This window comes from Hemitrygon akajei, chromosome 20 (assembly GCF_048418815.1).
Source record: "Hemitrygon akajei chromosome 20, sHemAka1.3, whole genome shotgun sequence".
Lineage (NCBI taxonomy): Eukaryota > Metazoa > Chordata > Chondrichthyes > Myliobatiformes > Dasyatidae > Hemitrygon > Hemitrygon akajei.
The window spans coordinates 24,566,511-24,583,279 of NC_133143.1; the positions used below are offsets into that span (position 1 = coordinate 24,566,511).

Sequence of the window (16,769 nt, forward strand, 5' to 3'; positions counted from 1 at the left end):
TCTTTTTGTATTTGCACAATTTGTTATTAGCACGTTGGTTGTTTTGCACCCCGTTGGGTGCAGCCTCTTATGGATTCTACTGTGTTTCTTGGATTTACTGTGTATGCCCACAATAAAATTAATCTCAGGGTTGTACTTTGATAATAAATTTACTTTGAACTTTAACTTTTAAACAGGTTATATACTCAAAGCAAGGGCACTCATTTTCACCTTCAGTCTCAAAAGGTGTTTTGTCCTGACTATGGTATCGCCAACAGCAAAAACCTCAGGACTATTGGTCTGCAGCCCAGCAGATAGCGGATGTTTATATGTTAATTGTCTCAAAACCACACACCCAAGGCAATGCTATATGAGCAACCAAAGGACCAATGTCAGCTGGTAGCAAGGCACCAGCTTTGCTTCACTGTCAAAGTGATACAAAAACTGAAGAAATTAATGTTCCTCTTGATTTATGGAATAAAAGTAACTGTAATTAGTTGGTCTATCAACACAGAAGTGATTGCAGCTATTCTCTGCGTGCCAGAGTGCTCAATTCAGACTTCCTTTGTTGGCTGAGCATGCTTAAGAGAGCCAGTGTTAATGTGACACATCTATTGAATAGTGTCATGGATTTTAAAAAAACATTCACTATGTAATAGAATTTCTATGTCAGCATTGTTAACAAAATAAAATTTCTCCCATATTACCAAACAAAAAATTGTCACTCTGGAAAGAAAAATACATTAGTATTAATGACTGAAAGCTTGGTCATTTTAAGGAAGTGTCCTTACGGCAGGTGAAAGAAGAAAAGAATTTATGAAACAGGTTTCGAGAGCATGGACCCCAGACTGCGGAGAGTCTGGGGACCAGTGTATCGGTGCACAGGCCACATCTGAAGTAATGCAGAGTTCACAGAATGGTGGGAGTAAGACCTTGAAATGAGGAAGAAATAGATTATCAGAGCATTTTAAGTTTTTTTTTAAATGGGCAGAAGAAAACCAGTAAACACAGGTGATGGGTGAATGGATGAGAGACTAAATAAAGCAGATTCTTAATTTGGCTGAAGTTAATAGAGCTTCGGAGATGGGAAATGTCAGCCTAGATTTTTGCTCAGATCAGCTGCTAAAGCCCATAACTGTCTGAATTATAAGTGAGATTGCTATAAGATGAGCCCAGCTCGGTTTCACTAGGTCTTGTACATTCAGACACTTCACTTCCTTTGCTTTATATTTAGAATTGCACCTGTCACTTCTCTATCCATATGAAACTTTGGGAAAAAAATTAAGCAATGCAGTTCCGTTCCCTGAAAATGCGTGAAAATTATTTTGATAATTCAGTACTACTAAATAAGTAAAATACCTGATCGGTATCACAACTATATCAGCTTTAAACCATAAGTTTGCAATCTGTTCAAAGCTGGCCTTGGTTCACAAGAAGCAATGTGTGGGACTGATCTAAAGTTTCTATTTTGCCTTGAAAGTTATTGGACTACAGCGCCAGTGAATTGAAATATTGTTGACTTAAAATCAAGCTGACAACTCAGCTGCTGGTCATCAGAAGAAAATTCATTATCTCAGCCACTGTCACACTCTTAAAAACACGAAACCAAGTCCATTGTGTGCATAGGAGTTCAACACTATAAATAGCATAATCCGCTCTTGTTAAAGCAACACAGTTGTGGCAGCCACAACAAAAACAGCAGTGATCTACAACCTTCTGACAACTATGTACGTGTAGTAAATACACTTCTTCATTTTCAACAAATTTATCTGCTTCAGAACTATCAAATAACATTGTTATATATTCATCTTTCCGGATCAGGTCATTGCTAGTGAGGCTGGCTTTTATTGGCTATTTGTAATTATAGTTTGGAAGGTGGGGGTGAGCCACCCTGCCCCCTCAGAACTGCTGCAACAATCGTCCTGTTAGTAGAATGTTCTAGGTTTCAGAACTATCAGTACTATGGAACATTGAAACATGTCCAAGTCAGGGTATTGTGTAGCTTGAAGGGGAATTTGTAGGTGGTAGAGTTTACTGAATCTGCTGTCCTTGGTGGTCAAGGTTATGAGTTTGGGAGCCAAGACAACCACTTCCCATATCTCAGAAGCCGCCTCTCAGTGAAAACAAATAACAAAGAAGAAATTCACCACTGCCTTCAATATGCCAGCTCAGCCTGTTGCCAGCTGAGACAAAAGGCTTTTGAAGACCCATTGAGATCCTCATTATTGAAGCCCAAGTTGCAATCATTTGGCTCCGTCAAATAGACTGCATCATTTGCAAACTTGATACCAAGCTCCCAAAACAGATTCAGTATTTTGAGCTCTATTGAGGGATTAGGCTACCAAGCCAGAAGAAATGTTTGAAGGATGTGCTCAGTATCTGAACAAAGTGGAGAAGGAGCACTTGGAATGGTACTGAGAATGGGTACTGTCAATGAGTTGGGAGTTCATGGTAACCCTTTGTGAGTGATGGAAGGACTGCCCATCCATCAGACACCTCACTCTGTGGAGGTATCTGCAGTTACCACATTAGCCTGATTGGCCACGTCAGAGCCTATAGAAGGGTGTAGCAGTAAGTCATCCTCATACCTGACGGAATCATGAGACACTGGTGATGCTGGAAGTCTGGAACAACACAACTGCACTGGAGGAACTCAGCAGTCCCTGCACCATCTCTGAAGGTCCTGTCATCTCTGACAGTCGATGCTTCAGTTCCAAGATCTTTCATCTGGACTGGAAAGAAAGAGGGGAGATAGCTGTCATAAGAAAATGGAGAGAAGGGATAAAGTAAGAACTTGCAGGTAAATAGGTGGATCCAGGTGAGGGAAGGGTGTTGGGGGAGAGGGTAGAGTGGAAATTATGTCAAACTGGGAGATAAGGGGTTGAAGTGACAAAAGGCTGAAGAAGATGGAATCTGATAGGAGAGGACATTGGACCATGAAGTAAAGGAATGTGGCTCTGGAGGGCAACCATTGTGAGCAATATGTGGAAATGGGCAGATGGAAGAGGAGGAGAAAGTGATGAGGTAATGGAGGGCAGTTGGATCAGGAAGAGAGACAAAAAAAAAGGGGAGAAAATGGACAGAGAGGAACAGTTACCAAAATACTGAGGATTCGATGTTTATGATATCAGGTTGGAGACCACCCAGAGGGTATTTGGGGTGCTGTTCTTCTAAATGGCATTTAGCCTCGATGTAGTAGAAGAGGGTGTTGCAGACAGACATGGTGCAGGAAGTGAAATCAAATAATTGGCACCGGGAGATCATGGCCTGCATGGCGGATGGAGCAAAGGTGCTCGGTGAAGATGTCTACTAATCTGTCAAGCACCTTTGCTCTGTCTGCCAGGCTAGCTAGAACCTCCCTTGGCCAGACATTTTTATTCCACTGAATTACTAATTGCACAGAGGGCTAAGATTTATGATATGGTAAGGGCACGTTAGTGTCACTGAACTGGAGTGTGTGGGCGACAGTTAAGATGCTTACTACTGTCCATTTCAAAGCATCCCTTGTTTATTACTACTCTCAGCACTCTACATAATCATTCCCTGCATCAGGTTGAGATTTATGTGTTATATGTACAGTACATCAAAACATGTGAAGTGAGTCATTTGTATTAACAACCAATGAACACAAGAATTTGCTGGGAGCCAGCCCACACAGGTCGTCACACGTTTCAGCGCCAAGACGGCATTCTCAGCAGAACAACACAGAACACAACACACAACAAAACAACAACTGCAAAACAAGCCCCTCTCCTCCTTCCCACCTATCCACACACAGACAGTCCTCCAACCCCGGGCCTTTGGGTTCCATTCTCCAGGCTTCGCCCATTGGTCTTCGACTTCAGACTTCTGATTGACCTTCAGGCTTTGATAACTAGCTCAACCTTTGTTATCGACCCCAGGACCAATAATGGGACCCTAGCCTCTAGACAAGCTGACTAACCGGCCCTTATGCCTCAAGCTCACGTGGGCATTTGATCACAGTCTTACATCCACAGATGTCCTTTGTCATATGTCCACGTCGTTGGCCTTCAAGCACAGAGCAGAGGCCTAGATTCCAGAGGTCCTTCATTACATGCCCACATAACTGGCCTTCAAGTGCAGCATAGGGTAGTGTTGTCCACATTGCTGGCCTTTGAGCACAAAGCATAGGCCTGGACTTCAGCCTCACCTCCTTCATATTCCTGTCCCAAAACCCCAGACTGACCCTTACCTCTCCTTTGTCCCAAAAACCATCCCTACAAATGAAAAAAAGAACAATTAAATCTGAGCCACCATCTCCATGGAGACCGTAGCTCGTGCCATCTTGACCACCAACACACCCCATTTAAAAAGTGCACTTCATTCGCAGAACTAAGCTACTCTTGACAGGATTTCCAAACCTATGGCCTTTATCAGCATGAGGATACGACCTTTAGCCATTCAGCATAACCATCACCTGCGTGTTTCTCACCAAGATGCACAACATACTAACTTGGAAATATACCATTGCTTCTTCAGTATTGCAAGGTCAAAAATCTGGGGCTTTCACTCCAGTAGCACTGTGGAAGTTGTCATCTTCTTAGGCAACCCTTCAGGTTAGAGGATGTTTCCACTCTGTTTCTGTTCATTCTAAGATGAGTAATGAGGGCAATGTGAGAACTCTGGTCTTACAGAGATGGAGCAAGAGGTCCCCAATGTGATGTCTGGGTGGATCTTTGTGATCCAGTGTGCTCCATTTATTCTTTGCTTCTCTTGTGTAGTATAATGTAATGTAAGAACTCAAGGTTTTCAGAGCAATTCTTTATGCTCCATCCCTTTGAATAGGAGTGTTGCATTTTTACAATGAGACTTCGAGAGCATCAGTGAACCTTTCCCCCTCTCCACCTGATATTTCCTTCCCATGACTGAACGTAGAAGGCAAATTATATTTGGGAGTCTGGTCTCGTGCTTGTAAGTAAAGTACCCTGTCTAATGTAGTTAATTGTTGGTTTAATTTTCTTTCCAGTGAATTTGGGGATCTTTGTTGATACAGCATTGCTAACATTTTGCCAGTGCCTTGAAGTGGTTTCTGCAATGGATGATGAATCTCTGGAATTCTCTGCTCCAAAGAGCTGCAGAAGGCAACTCATTGGAAGTGTTTAAAGTTTCAGTAAATACCTTTTTGAAATATTGGAGGCATTGAGGACTTGGAGATCTGCCACAGAGGAGAAGTTGAGGCTTGTGGTAAATCACCCTTGCAGACTTGAAGGGCCAAATAGCCTACATCTGTCATTTTCTTTCATATTTGTATCATGTCAAATATAAAGAAGGACAGAGATCATTGCTGGCCAGTAGAACATGTGAAATTTTGTGCCAGGTTTCAAGTCTTGATTGTGAAATACCCTTTTCTTCAGTTAGTCAAAACCTGTATTGGTGAAGGTATTCATTGCAGGCGATGGTGAATACTTCATTAAAAGGAGTAGTTCAAGAAGGTATGTACCCATCATTTTCTCAAGGAGAGTTAGGTATGGGAACTAATTGCTGGCTTTGTTGATGATGGCCAAATGGGAAAGTAACAGATAAATAAACACTATAAAAAAGTGAAAATGCTGAGTACCTTCCAAAATTTAGAGCTATGACACATGCACATAATAATTTATAATATATTTAATCAAATATTAAATGGAGGAAATGACATTCATTGATATTTGGCTTACTGATGTGTATTCTATGATTCATTGCGGAATGTGCAGATTAAGAGATGTGTTGATTCTTGCTCTTTTGTCTGTAATTAAGAAAAGTATTGGGTGAAAAACCATGGTCAAAATAGTTTTACAAAGGTAATTGTTCAAAGTGTAATTACTTGCCAATTCCTATTTTAATAAGTTGTCTGCTATAATTGATTAAGATATAAAGTTGTAGAACTCAGTTGTGGAAACCAGCATGGACAGCTATCACATGGGGCATGGCACAAAGAAATGATCCTGATGCAGGCTCTCAAATCCAAAATGTTGTCACTCAGTTCCTTGCCTCCACAGATGCTGCCCAAAGCACTGTGTTCTTCCAATATTCTATTTTTTGATCATTTTTAAAGATTGATGTTATTAACATCACTGGTGTTGTTTACTTAAACTGAAGATTTTTCTGCCTTTCTTAGTTCTTAATTGAAAATGGGCTTCTCTTTGTAAAACTGATTTAAAGGGAAGCAGAATTTATCATTCAGATAAATGTCTTAATTTCATGAAATATCCCTATGAGGTCAGGTTATAATACAGTATCAACTTAGCTGTCTAAATGTTTAACAATAAACAGTTTACTTGATAAATTTTTGGTATAGCCATAAAGAAATTGATTTGTTCTTACAGAGTGACAGCACGTGTTGTAGTACTAATATTTCTTCAATCCAACATCAGTTCATCTCCTTTGGATTCTAACAAGAGAAACAGGTCAAAGACATATAGTACATCATTACTGCATGCCTTGGATCCGATATGATGGTGATGCGCACGGTCATAGTGGCCTCTCCAGGCCTAACTAAAGGTGTAATTTTTGTATGATTACCAGACGCTGTTAGGTACATCAGAACATCAGGTACTGCCCGTCTACTCCACTCATGAGTTGGTGGATAGCAATGGAGCTGGACTTGTTGCATACTATTGTTGTCCAGAGGCAGTACACTGTCCAACTACAGTGCAAATGATTGTACTGGACATTTTTATCATGATTGCAAGAGCCTATTGGATATTGGTAATTTAGAATACTGCAAGTCCGGTTCATTGGAGAGACGGACGGCAGGGGAGCTGCGTTGCCTCGGTTGTTGCACAGACCGGGCCCTCGCGCCTGTTGCAGCGCACAGGAGAGGAGACACTGGAGGGAGTGTGAGAGTGAGCACGTACCTCTATGGGTCGGAGGCTGGCTCTTCCCATCGGTGCTGCTCTCCAGTGTTTGCTCGGTGGAAGCCAATTTGGACTGTTTTCATCTGCAGATGCACTAGCACATGATCAGGAACTGCGGCATGCTTGTTCTTGTAGAAACATGTTTCCAGAACAATATTCCATGCACCATTGTTCCACAAGCCATGGTACCCAGGGACTTGGGCAATATTTTCTTGTAACATCTTCTGTGAGCCAGACTTTATTGAATTCTTCACAGAAGATGCATTTAGAATTCATTTCTGATCTTCATATACTGTATTATTACTCGTGTTCCAAGACTACAAATGGCTAACTTTTGGACGCCTCCACATAGGAATGAGCTACCATAATGTTAAATACAGAAATCCAATGTACTTACATAAGTTCATTCCTGTAAGCGGCAGAACTAGTGTCCTCACTCTCCTCACTTTTAGTCATTGTTGTTCTTTATCAGTTTTATGTGCTTATCGCATTCATTACAATACTGTGGTGACCATAACAAGTGATCTTTGTGTATTTTCCAACTTTCAGACAAAATTGACTTATGGACATCTGTCAAAATTGAACCTGTTTGTTACCCTAGGGTGCCATGTATAATTATGAAATACATGGTTCAATCTGTGCAGTTTAGTATTAACGTGCTAATTGTTTTGCTTGTTCTATTCACTATTTGAATTATTTCTAATTACTGGTTACATTTTTGTTTCAGAAAAAGCAAAGAACCAGGGAGCTCTCCCAGTTGTTTCAGTCATATATCCCATACGATCACAAGGTAAGGTGGCTCCAATAAACATTCCAGTGTCAGAAATTCTTACTGGTTATGCACTCATAATGGTTTGTTTAAAACTCTACAAGTCTGGCAAGCTCAGGATTTTAGCCATATTATCATAGATTCATTCAGCAATACAGCAAGGATACAGACCCTTTGGCCCATGACTCCATGCCAGTCACACTCTCCATCCAGCTGGTCCCAATTACCTGCATTAGTCCCATACCTACCGAGTCTCTTTGCCTCTATGTACCTATCAAAGTGCTTCTTAAATGGTACTGTTGTACTGTATGTGCACAGAGCAAGGCTAACTTTATCTATCTAAATGCTAGTAGATCCTGTCCCTCAGGATATACTGGCTGACTGTCCGGTCGTTCTCTGGCTTATCTTTGCTATTCTTTTTAAAAAGCTGAATACCATTAGTCACCTTCCAGTCTTTAGCAACTTTACCGGTGGCTAATGATAGAGCAAGTATCTCCCTAAAAGCCTTTGCCATTTCTTCTTTAGCCTCCCAAAACATTTGAGATGTACTCGATCAGGCCTGGGATTTATCTGATGCCAGCTTGCAGATTTTCTGAACTATTGGATGTTATTGATACCTTGGCACACTTTTAGATCACTATGTATAAAATGTTTCCCTGTATTTTAATAAATTTTACAACAAACTCAGTGATTTGAAAGCCTGGGAACTGTAACCCTGGTGAATTGAAATGACATGTGGTGAACATTACCTGGTGAGCCAGATGCTGAACAATTGAGATTTTCAAATAGTTATTTAGCAGATTATTTGAATATCACTGTTTGTACATCAGCAACAGCAGCCAGGGGATAATTAGAAACAGGAATCATATGGCAGACTAACCATTTACTCCAGTATCGCAAAACTTGAGAAATTAATTGCATGAGTTATGTTTTCACAATTGCCCAGCAACTGCTCTAACCTATATCTTGTAAAAGCTTTGACCTTCAGTTAAGTTTTAACCAAAGCGTTATTTTGTCGTTGTGGTTGATTTGTGTAGTTTACAGATCAGTTGACTATCACTGTGAAAAGGAACATTGGAATCTGCATTTTAGTCATTTTGAAAGGCTTGAAGAGATTTTTCTTTGCTTTTTAAACTCTGCTCCATATTGGCTCTGGCCTCAGTTTGCTGCAAGTGTGGGAACATGGTGCTGGGTCTTAAATCTTAAGTGCTAGTTCCGGGTTTCAAAAGTAATGCCCAGTAATTCAGAGCAATATGAAGGAAAAATGCAAGATAGCGTAGCAAAAAACAAATGAAGAGCTTTGTGCTGTTAGTGTTTAATAATGTACAGCCAACAGCAGAGTGACCAGATTTGGCAATAGCTGTTGCTGAAAATGAGATGGCAATAGTTTGCTTTTCCTTTCTATTTCTTCTTATCCCTGACACATGCTCTTGTTGGAATTCAATTCCATGGCTCCTGCAGACTTTTGTTTTTCTTTCTTCTGTAAATGCAGACAGATTTTTGGAACATGGGAAGCATCACACCTGAGCCCAGATTACATTTGTGTAAAGTCAACACATATTTTGGCAGGAGATCATTGATCAAGAACAGGAGATTTCAAATTCAACCTCTGAGTTATTTTAAATTGCGACTCACTTTCAATGCACATTTGGCCTTACCTTGGTTTCTCCATCGGACAAAATAGTTTTTCATATCATCCTATCAATATTCCTTATTTTGTACATCTTAATTGGGTCACTTGGCAATCCTTTGAACTTGAGAGGTTTTTGCAATGTTGCTTTATAAATTTAATTCTAAGTTCTGGTAAATCTGGTCTGTTTGCCTTTAAAAAAAACTAATATACACTCAGTGACCAATGTATTCTATGCCTGTACATCTCATTAATGCAAATATCTAATTAGCCAATCATGTGGCAGCAACTCAGTGCATAAAAGCAAGCAGACATTCATATTCAGTTGGTAGTGCATCTTTAAGTTTGACTGCCAACCGTCATAAAAATTCAGAAGAAGAAAAAGAGATTCGGTTGTTGTTCAGACCAAACATCAATATAGGGAAGAAATGTGATATAACTGACTTTGACTGGAAGATTGCTGGTGTCAGATGGGGTGGTTTGAGTATCTCAGAAACTGCTGATTTTCATGAACAGCGGTCACTGGAGTTTACAGAGAATGCTGCCAAAACATCCAGTGAGCTGCATTCCTGTGGGCGAAAATGCCTTGTTAATGAGAGATGTCAGAGGAGATAACCATACTGGTTCAAGCTGACAGCAACTCAAATAACTACTTATTACACCAGTGGTGTGCAGAAGCATATCTCTGTATGCGCAACACATTGCACCTTGAAGTGGGTGAGCTACAGGGACAGAAGACCATAAACATACACCCAGTGGCCATTTTATTAGCTCCAGGAGGTACCTAATGAAGTGACCACTGAGTGTAGTTTTCCTTATGTTTGGTATCCACATTTTGCTAGATTGTGCCCTGTCAAAGTTGTCTGTGGCTAAAGCATCATTGCTTCGTTTCTTCATGTTTGTATTCAGCTAATTCCAGAAAAAAAAGAAACTTTATTTTAGGCTGTCTTAATGCATTTTGTGCTTGTGTCAGTCTTTTATACTTGGACACAAGGCTTACATGAAACCTTTTGGCTCGCCATTTTCTGGTCTTCCCACCATTTTATAGTAAAGGTGCCAAATTGATCTCATATTTCTCTACATTATATTCAATTTGTCACAATTCCAACTTTAATGCATCCATCATAAACACATTTATTTAACAAATACTTCTGATGTTTCACTGCATCCCATGGTGCTTAATAGATGCATGATCAAACAAAACTGCAGAGATGTATTAGGGCATGAGCAAATATTTGGTATAAGAATTACTGTTCAAGTTTTGCTGCAGCCAAATATAGATCAAAAGATTATCTGTTAAAGATCATTTTTAACTTGAAGCTCATTAACAATGAAGCTTATCCTTCTGATTAATCATTGTGTTCATTTCAAGAGGCAGACTTGTCAAACCCCTTCTGAAATAAACCTGGACTTTGTTTATAGTAGTAAGAGGTGAGATTTTATGTTTCTTGACAAGGGCCCAAGATTAATACCTGATGATCAACCATGGGTGCACGTATGAAGTTGTTTAAGAGCATTTGCTGCCTATGGAAATTTATTGGGCCAGTTACATTGCCATTATTTTTCTTCAAATTGAGCTTTCAGGCTATAAAATTTCAGACAAAAATTTAGTTTACTTCTGAGAACAAAGTGCTGCACTGAGTTACAAGCCAGCATTATATGGTTCTAAATATTACATCACCCTTTCTGGGGCAGTAGGTTTTGGAATTGTAACTGCCAGCGATTTCAGAATTCCATAGAAATGTTACCAATCACATTTTGAAGTTTTTGCTCATAACCATTCATGCGTCATTGTGGATATATTTTGAATTGTTTCCAGCCTCTATTTTCTTTCAGTACCAAGAATTTGAGCTAAACTAGTTTTGAGGTAGAAAGATATTGTGCCTCTTCTCAGTGCAATAATTTATACAAATGTGAGAAAAAAGTCGTAAGGCACCAAGGAGCACATTTCTTTTCACCTTCCACACAGTGCTTTTACTCAAACATGAAGGACTTGAAATTAAACCAGCTTAGTCTTCCAAGTCCTGTCTAAATGCTACATATTGAATACTAGCAGTTCATTTCTTTTTGACATTTACACTGCTGTTTGCGCGCTATGACTAGGTAAAGTTCAAGCTTTTTAGGAATTAAATTTCTTTTTCCATTTGGAAATTCTATCTGCAGATTTACTATTCTCATCCTGGGTACTGAACGTAATAATTGTAGGAGGGAAGCCAATTGTATCTTCAATGTACTTTCATGAATACTCATTTGTTCATTATTTGAAGTATATAAAATAAATTCAATATATAAAATCCCAGTTATAATATGCATTTGTAAATTTTTAGTGATTAATTTAAGATTATCTGCCTTGATTGATTGTCGACAGTTAGAGAAACTCTTTTTAAAAAACTTTCCATCACTTAAACTGAAGCAAAACCTCCTTCCTGTCTACAGCTTGCCTGCTTCCTGAACTCTCTGTAATTAGAAAGACTGCTACATATGTTGCGATTTAAAAGATGTTCCTGTGTTGTTTAGAAAAACATATTGTTTGGCTTTCCTTCTGTATTTATCGACACTCTTTGAGCATTACAATGACAGAAGGTCTATGGGATTTGACCTAAAAATACCACTAACAAGGAGTTAGTTATACCTGGACAATGCAACTTTATTTTTAATGCAGCCATCTGTGATAATAGTATCATCAATATCAAGACTTAAGAATAAATCTGAATGGAAAAGAAAATGCCAATTTCTGCTCTTCCAGATAACGTAAATGCAAAAACAAATGTCAAAGCATCCCCATAATTGCTCAGTTGGAGGAAAAAAATGATAGATCTCAACCTGACACTACAGACGGGCAGGCTTTGAATTTCAGTGTTTTGAGAAGTTCTCTCGTCAGGATGGAGTGTTCAGATAGGATAGGGTTTGAAATTTACCGATTCAGTGCTGCTGCAGAGAGTATAATAGAGTGGGTGGTGTTTAAATCAGTAGCTGAAATCATTTTTTGGAAATAATTGTTTCGAGCAGACGCCTTGGTTTGAGAAGGTGGTGGTGTCCTGTTGTAGCTCTCTGTCCTAGACTCACCTACTATACTATAGGGAAAGATCCTCTCACATTAACACTATTTAGGCCTTTCAATATTCGTTAGATTTCAATAAGATCCCACCTAATTCTTCTAAACTCCAAAGAGTACAGGCCCAGTGTCGTCACACTTCTTCTCATACATTAACCCTTTTATTCCTAGAATCATTCTTGTGAACCTCCTCTGGAACCTCTCCAATGCCAGCACATCTTTTCTTAGATGAGAGGCCCAAAACTGGTCATAATACTCCAAATGCGGTCTGACCAATGCTTTATGAAGCCTCAGCACCACACCCTTGCTTTTAAATTCTTGTTCTCTTGAAATGAATGCTAACATTGCATTTGTCTCAACCAGTGAGTTAGCCTTCAGGGAATCCTGCACAAGGACTTCTAAGTCCCTTTGCACCTCTAATTTTTGAATTTTCTCCCCATTTAGAAAGTAGTCTACACCTTTATTCCTTCTACGAAAGTGCATGACCCTATACTTCACTATATTCCACATGCCCCTTCTTTGCCTTTGTCTTTTTACCTTTGCAGTTCCTTAACTCTACCTACAAGGTCATACGTTGCAGCCGCAGTGCCTGGTTTTGGAGGGAATGAGTATTATTCAGGTGGGCTGTTTTGCCTAGGAAAAGGTTGTTCTATTGCTTTTGGACCTGCACTCTTACAGACAGGTGAAGGCTGTTTATCAGATTTCTGACTTGTGCCATGCAGAAAGACTCTACAGAATTGGGAGTTGAGTTACATGCTGCATTACATCTCACCTGCTCATTCCCTACATTGTATATATGTGGCTGACCTTGTTTTCTGTCAGCATTGATCGCAGTTAAGCACAGTAGGGTATGGTAGCTTGAGCTTTTGCTGTCCATTTTTTTGTATCTGGGGAATTCGTAAGTTTTCTGTATGACGTGTTTGCATAGAAAAGAAGATCGAGTTGCCTTTTAGTGAGACGGATGCAGTGTCTAAGACTAGTTGCCTAAAGCCATAATCATTTTCCACGAAGAGAAAGGCTAGATAATAGTGTATTTTCTGTTTTGTTCACCTAAACATCCATCTCAGTGAATGTCCTAAAAGATCACAATTTGCTCTGTCTTGTTAGGCCACGTTCAGGAGAATTATCAGTGAGGAAACAAACTATGTTTTTAGTTTCAGGAACCTATCTCAAATGTAGTTAAGTTAAAAATATATAACTGGATCTGCCAGTGTGTAACTTGAATTTTAATACTGCAGTTTTCATCCAGTGACTTTGTAAAGAATTCAAAAATGCTATTTTTCCCTGACATCTTTGATAATGCATTGTTTTGAACTGAAATAAGTGACCCAATTGCGTTTACACTTTTGCCTCTCAGAAGCACTTCATTATTTGAATTAATTGACCTAAATGATGTACAGAGTATTGCAGTTAACAGTTACAGAATTATTCATAACTAAATCCTCAAAATTCCTTCAACACACACAAAATGCTGGTGGAAAACAGCAGGCCAGGCAGCACCTATAAGGAGAAGCACTGTCGACGTTTCGGGCCGAGACCCTTCGTCAGGACTAACTGAAGAGAAAGATAGTAAGAGATTTGAAAGTAGTGGGGGGAGGGGGAAATGCGAAATGATAGGAGTAGACCGGAGGGGGTGGGATGAAGCTGAGAGCTGGAAAGGTGATTGGCGAAAGTGATACAGAGCTGGAAAAGGGAAAGAATCATCGGACAGGAGGCCTCAGGAGAAAGAAAGGGGGAGGGGGGAAACACCAGAGGGAGATGGAGAACAGCCAGAGTGATGGGCAGAGAGAGAGAGAAAAAAACAAACAACTTAATATGTCAGGGATGGGGTAAATAGGGGAGGAGGGGCATTAACGGAAGTTAGAGAAGTCAATGTTCATGCCATCAGGTTGGAGGCTACCCAGCCGGTATATAAGGTGTTGTTCCTCCAACCTGAGTTTGGATTCATTTTGACAATAGAGGAGGCCATGGATAGATATATCAGAATGGGAATAGGACATGGAATTAAAATGTGTGGCCACTGGGAGATCCTGCTTTCTCTGGCGGACCGAGCGTAGGTGTTCAGAGAAATGGTCTCCCAGTCTGCGTTGGGTCTCACCAATATATAAAAGGCCACACCGGGAGCACCGGACACAGTATACCACACCAGCCGACTCACAGGTGAAGTGTCTCCTCACCTGGAAGGACTGTCTAGGGCCCTGAATGGTAGGAAGTGTAAGGGCAGGTGTAGCACTTGTTCCGCTTACAAGGATAAGTGCCAGGAGGGAGATCGGTGGGAAGGGATGGGGGGGGGGGGGGGGGATGAATGGACAAGGGAGTCGCGTAGGGAGCGATCCCTGAGGAAAGCAGAAAGGGGGGGGGAGGGAAAGATGTGCTTGTTGGTGGGATCCCATTGGAGGTGGCGGAAGTTACGGAGAATTATACATTGGACCTGGAGGCTGGTGAAGTGGTAGGTGAGGACAAGGGGAACCCTATCCCGAGTGGGGTGGCGGGTGGATGGGGTGAGGGCAGATGTGCGGGAAATGAGGGAGATACGTTTGAGAGCAGAGTTGATGATGGAAGAAGGGAAGCCCCTTTGTTTAAAAAAGGAAGACATCTCCTTCGTCCTGGAATGAAAAGCCTCATCCTGAGAGCAGATGCGGTGGAGACGGAGGAATTGTGAGAAGGGGATAGCATTTTTGCAAGAGACAGGGTGGGAAGAGGAATAGTCCAGGTAGCTGTGAGAGTCTGTAGGCTTATAGTAGATATCGGTAGATAAGCCGTCTCGAGAGATGGAGACAGAAAGATCAAGAAAGGGGAGGGAGGTGTCGGAAATGGACCAGGTAAATTTGAGGGCAGGGTGAAAGTTGGAGGCAAAGTTAATGAAATCAACGAGCTCAGCATGCGTGCAGGAGGCAGCGCCAATGCAGTCGTCGATGTAAGAGATTTGAAAGTAGTGGGGGGAGGGGGAAATGCGCAATGATAGGAGAAGACTGGAGGGGGTGGGATGTGAAATGATAGGAGAATACATCGACAACTGCATTGGCACTGCCTCGTGCTTTTCATTCCAGGACGAAGGAGATGTCTTCCTTTTTTAAACAAAGGGGCTTCCCTTCTTCCACCATCAACTCTGCTCTCAAATGCATCTCTCCCATTTCCCGCACATCTGTCCTCACCTACCACCCCACCAGCCTCCACATCCAATGTATAATTCTCCGTAATTTCTGCCACCTCCAACGGGATCCCACTACCAAGCACATCTTTCCCTCCCCCCCTTTCTGCTTTCCGCAGGGATCGCTCCCTACGCGACTCCCTTGTCCATTCATCCCCCCCATCCCTTCTCACCGATCTCCCTCCTGGCACTTAACCTTGTAAACGGAACAAGTGCTACACCTGCCCTTACACTTCCTCCCTCACCACCATTCAGGGCCCCAGACAGTCCTTCCAGGTGAGGCGACACTTCACCTGTGAGTCGGCTGGTGTGGTATACTGCATCCGGTGCTCCCGTTGTGGCCTTTTATATATTGGTGAGACCCGACGCAGACGGGGAGACTGTCTCGCTGAACACCTACGCTCGGTCCGCCAGAGAAAGCAGGATCTCCCAGTGGCCACACATTTTAATTCCATGTCCCATTCCCATTCTGATATGTCTATCCATGGCCTCCTCTATTGTCAAAATGAATCCAAGCTCAGGTTGGAGGAACAACACCTTATATACCAGCTGGGTAGCCTCCAACCTGATGGCATGAACATTGACTTCTCTAACTTCCGTTAATGCCCCTCCTCCCCTTCTTACCCCATCCCTGACATATTTAGTTGTTTGTTTTTTTCTCTCTCTCTCTGCCCATCACTCTGCCTGTTCTCCATCTCCCTCTGGTGCTCCCCCCCCTCCCCCTTTCTTTCTCCCGAGGCCTCCCGTCCCATGATCCTTTCCCTTCTCCAGCTCTATATCACTTTTGCCAATCACCTTTCCAGCTCTCAGCTTCATCCCACCCCCTCCGGTCTTCTCCTATCATTTCGCATTTCCCCCTCCCCCCACTACTTTCAAATCTCTTAGTATCTTTCCTTTCGGTTAGTCCTGACGAAGGGTCTCGGCCCGAAACGTCGACAGTGCTTCTCCTTATAGATGCTGCCTGGCCTGCTGTGTTCCACCAGCATTTTGTGTGTGTGGTTTGAATTTCCAGCATCTGCAGATTTCCTCGTGTTTGCCCCTCAAAATTCCTTGATTGTTTGCATCATTAAAAGATTTAAACTGGCATATTCAAAGCTGCATTTATTCGCCACACATTGAATTTTTAATTCACCCTGAATCAGGTCCAATACAAGGTCCATGGAAACAAGCTATTCCATCCACTGAGTCCAGGTTGACTGTCATCCACCTCTTCACACAAATCCTACATTAAACCCATTTTTTTCTCGATACATTCCTCTTAATTCCTCCTGTTTCTAACACTCACTCACACTAGGAGCAGTTAGCTTGTCAACACGTCTTGGAAATGT

The 16,769-nt window shown here is 41.4% G+C and overlaps 1 protein-coding gene across 2 annotated transcripts in view; it reads left to right on the top strand.

Annotated features, from left to right (window-relative positions):
* Positions 1 to 16,769, top strand: part of cdkal1 (CDK5 regulatory subunit associated protein 1-like 1) — a 508,040-nt gene that overhangs the window by 385,712 nt on the left and 105,559 nt on the right. For both annotated transcript variants that reach the window (XM_073024019.1, XM_073024017.1), the window contains exon 12: positions 7,564 to 7,626. In XM_073024019.1, the coding sequence (XP_072880120.1) occupies positions 7,564 to 7,626 (63 nt within the window). The remainder of the gene's footprint in view (positions 1 to 7,563; positions 7,627 to 16,769) is intronic.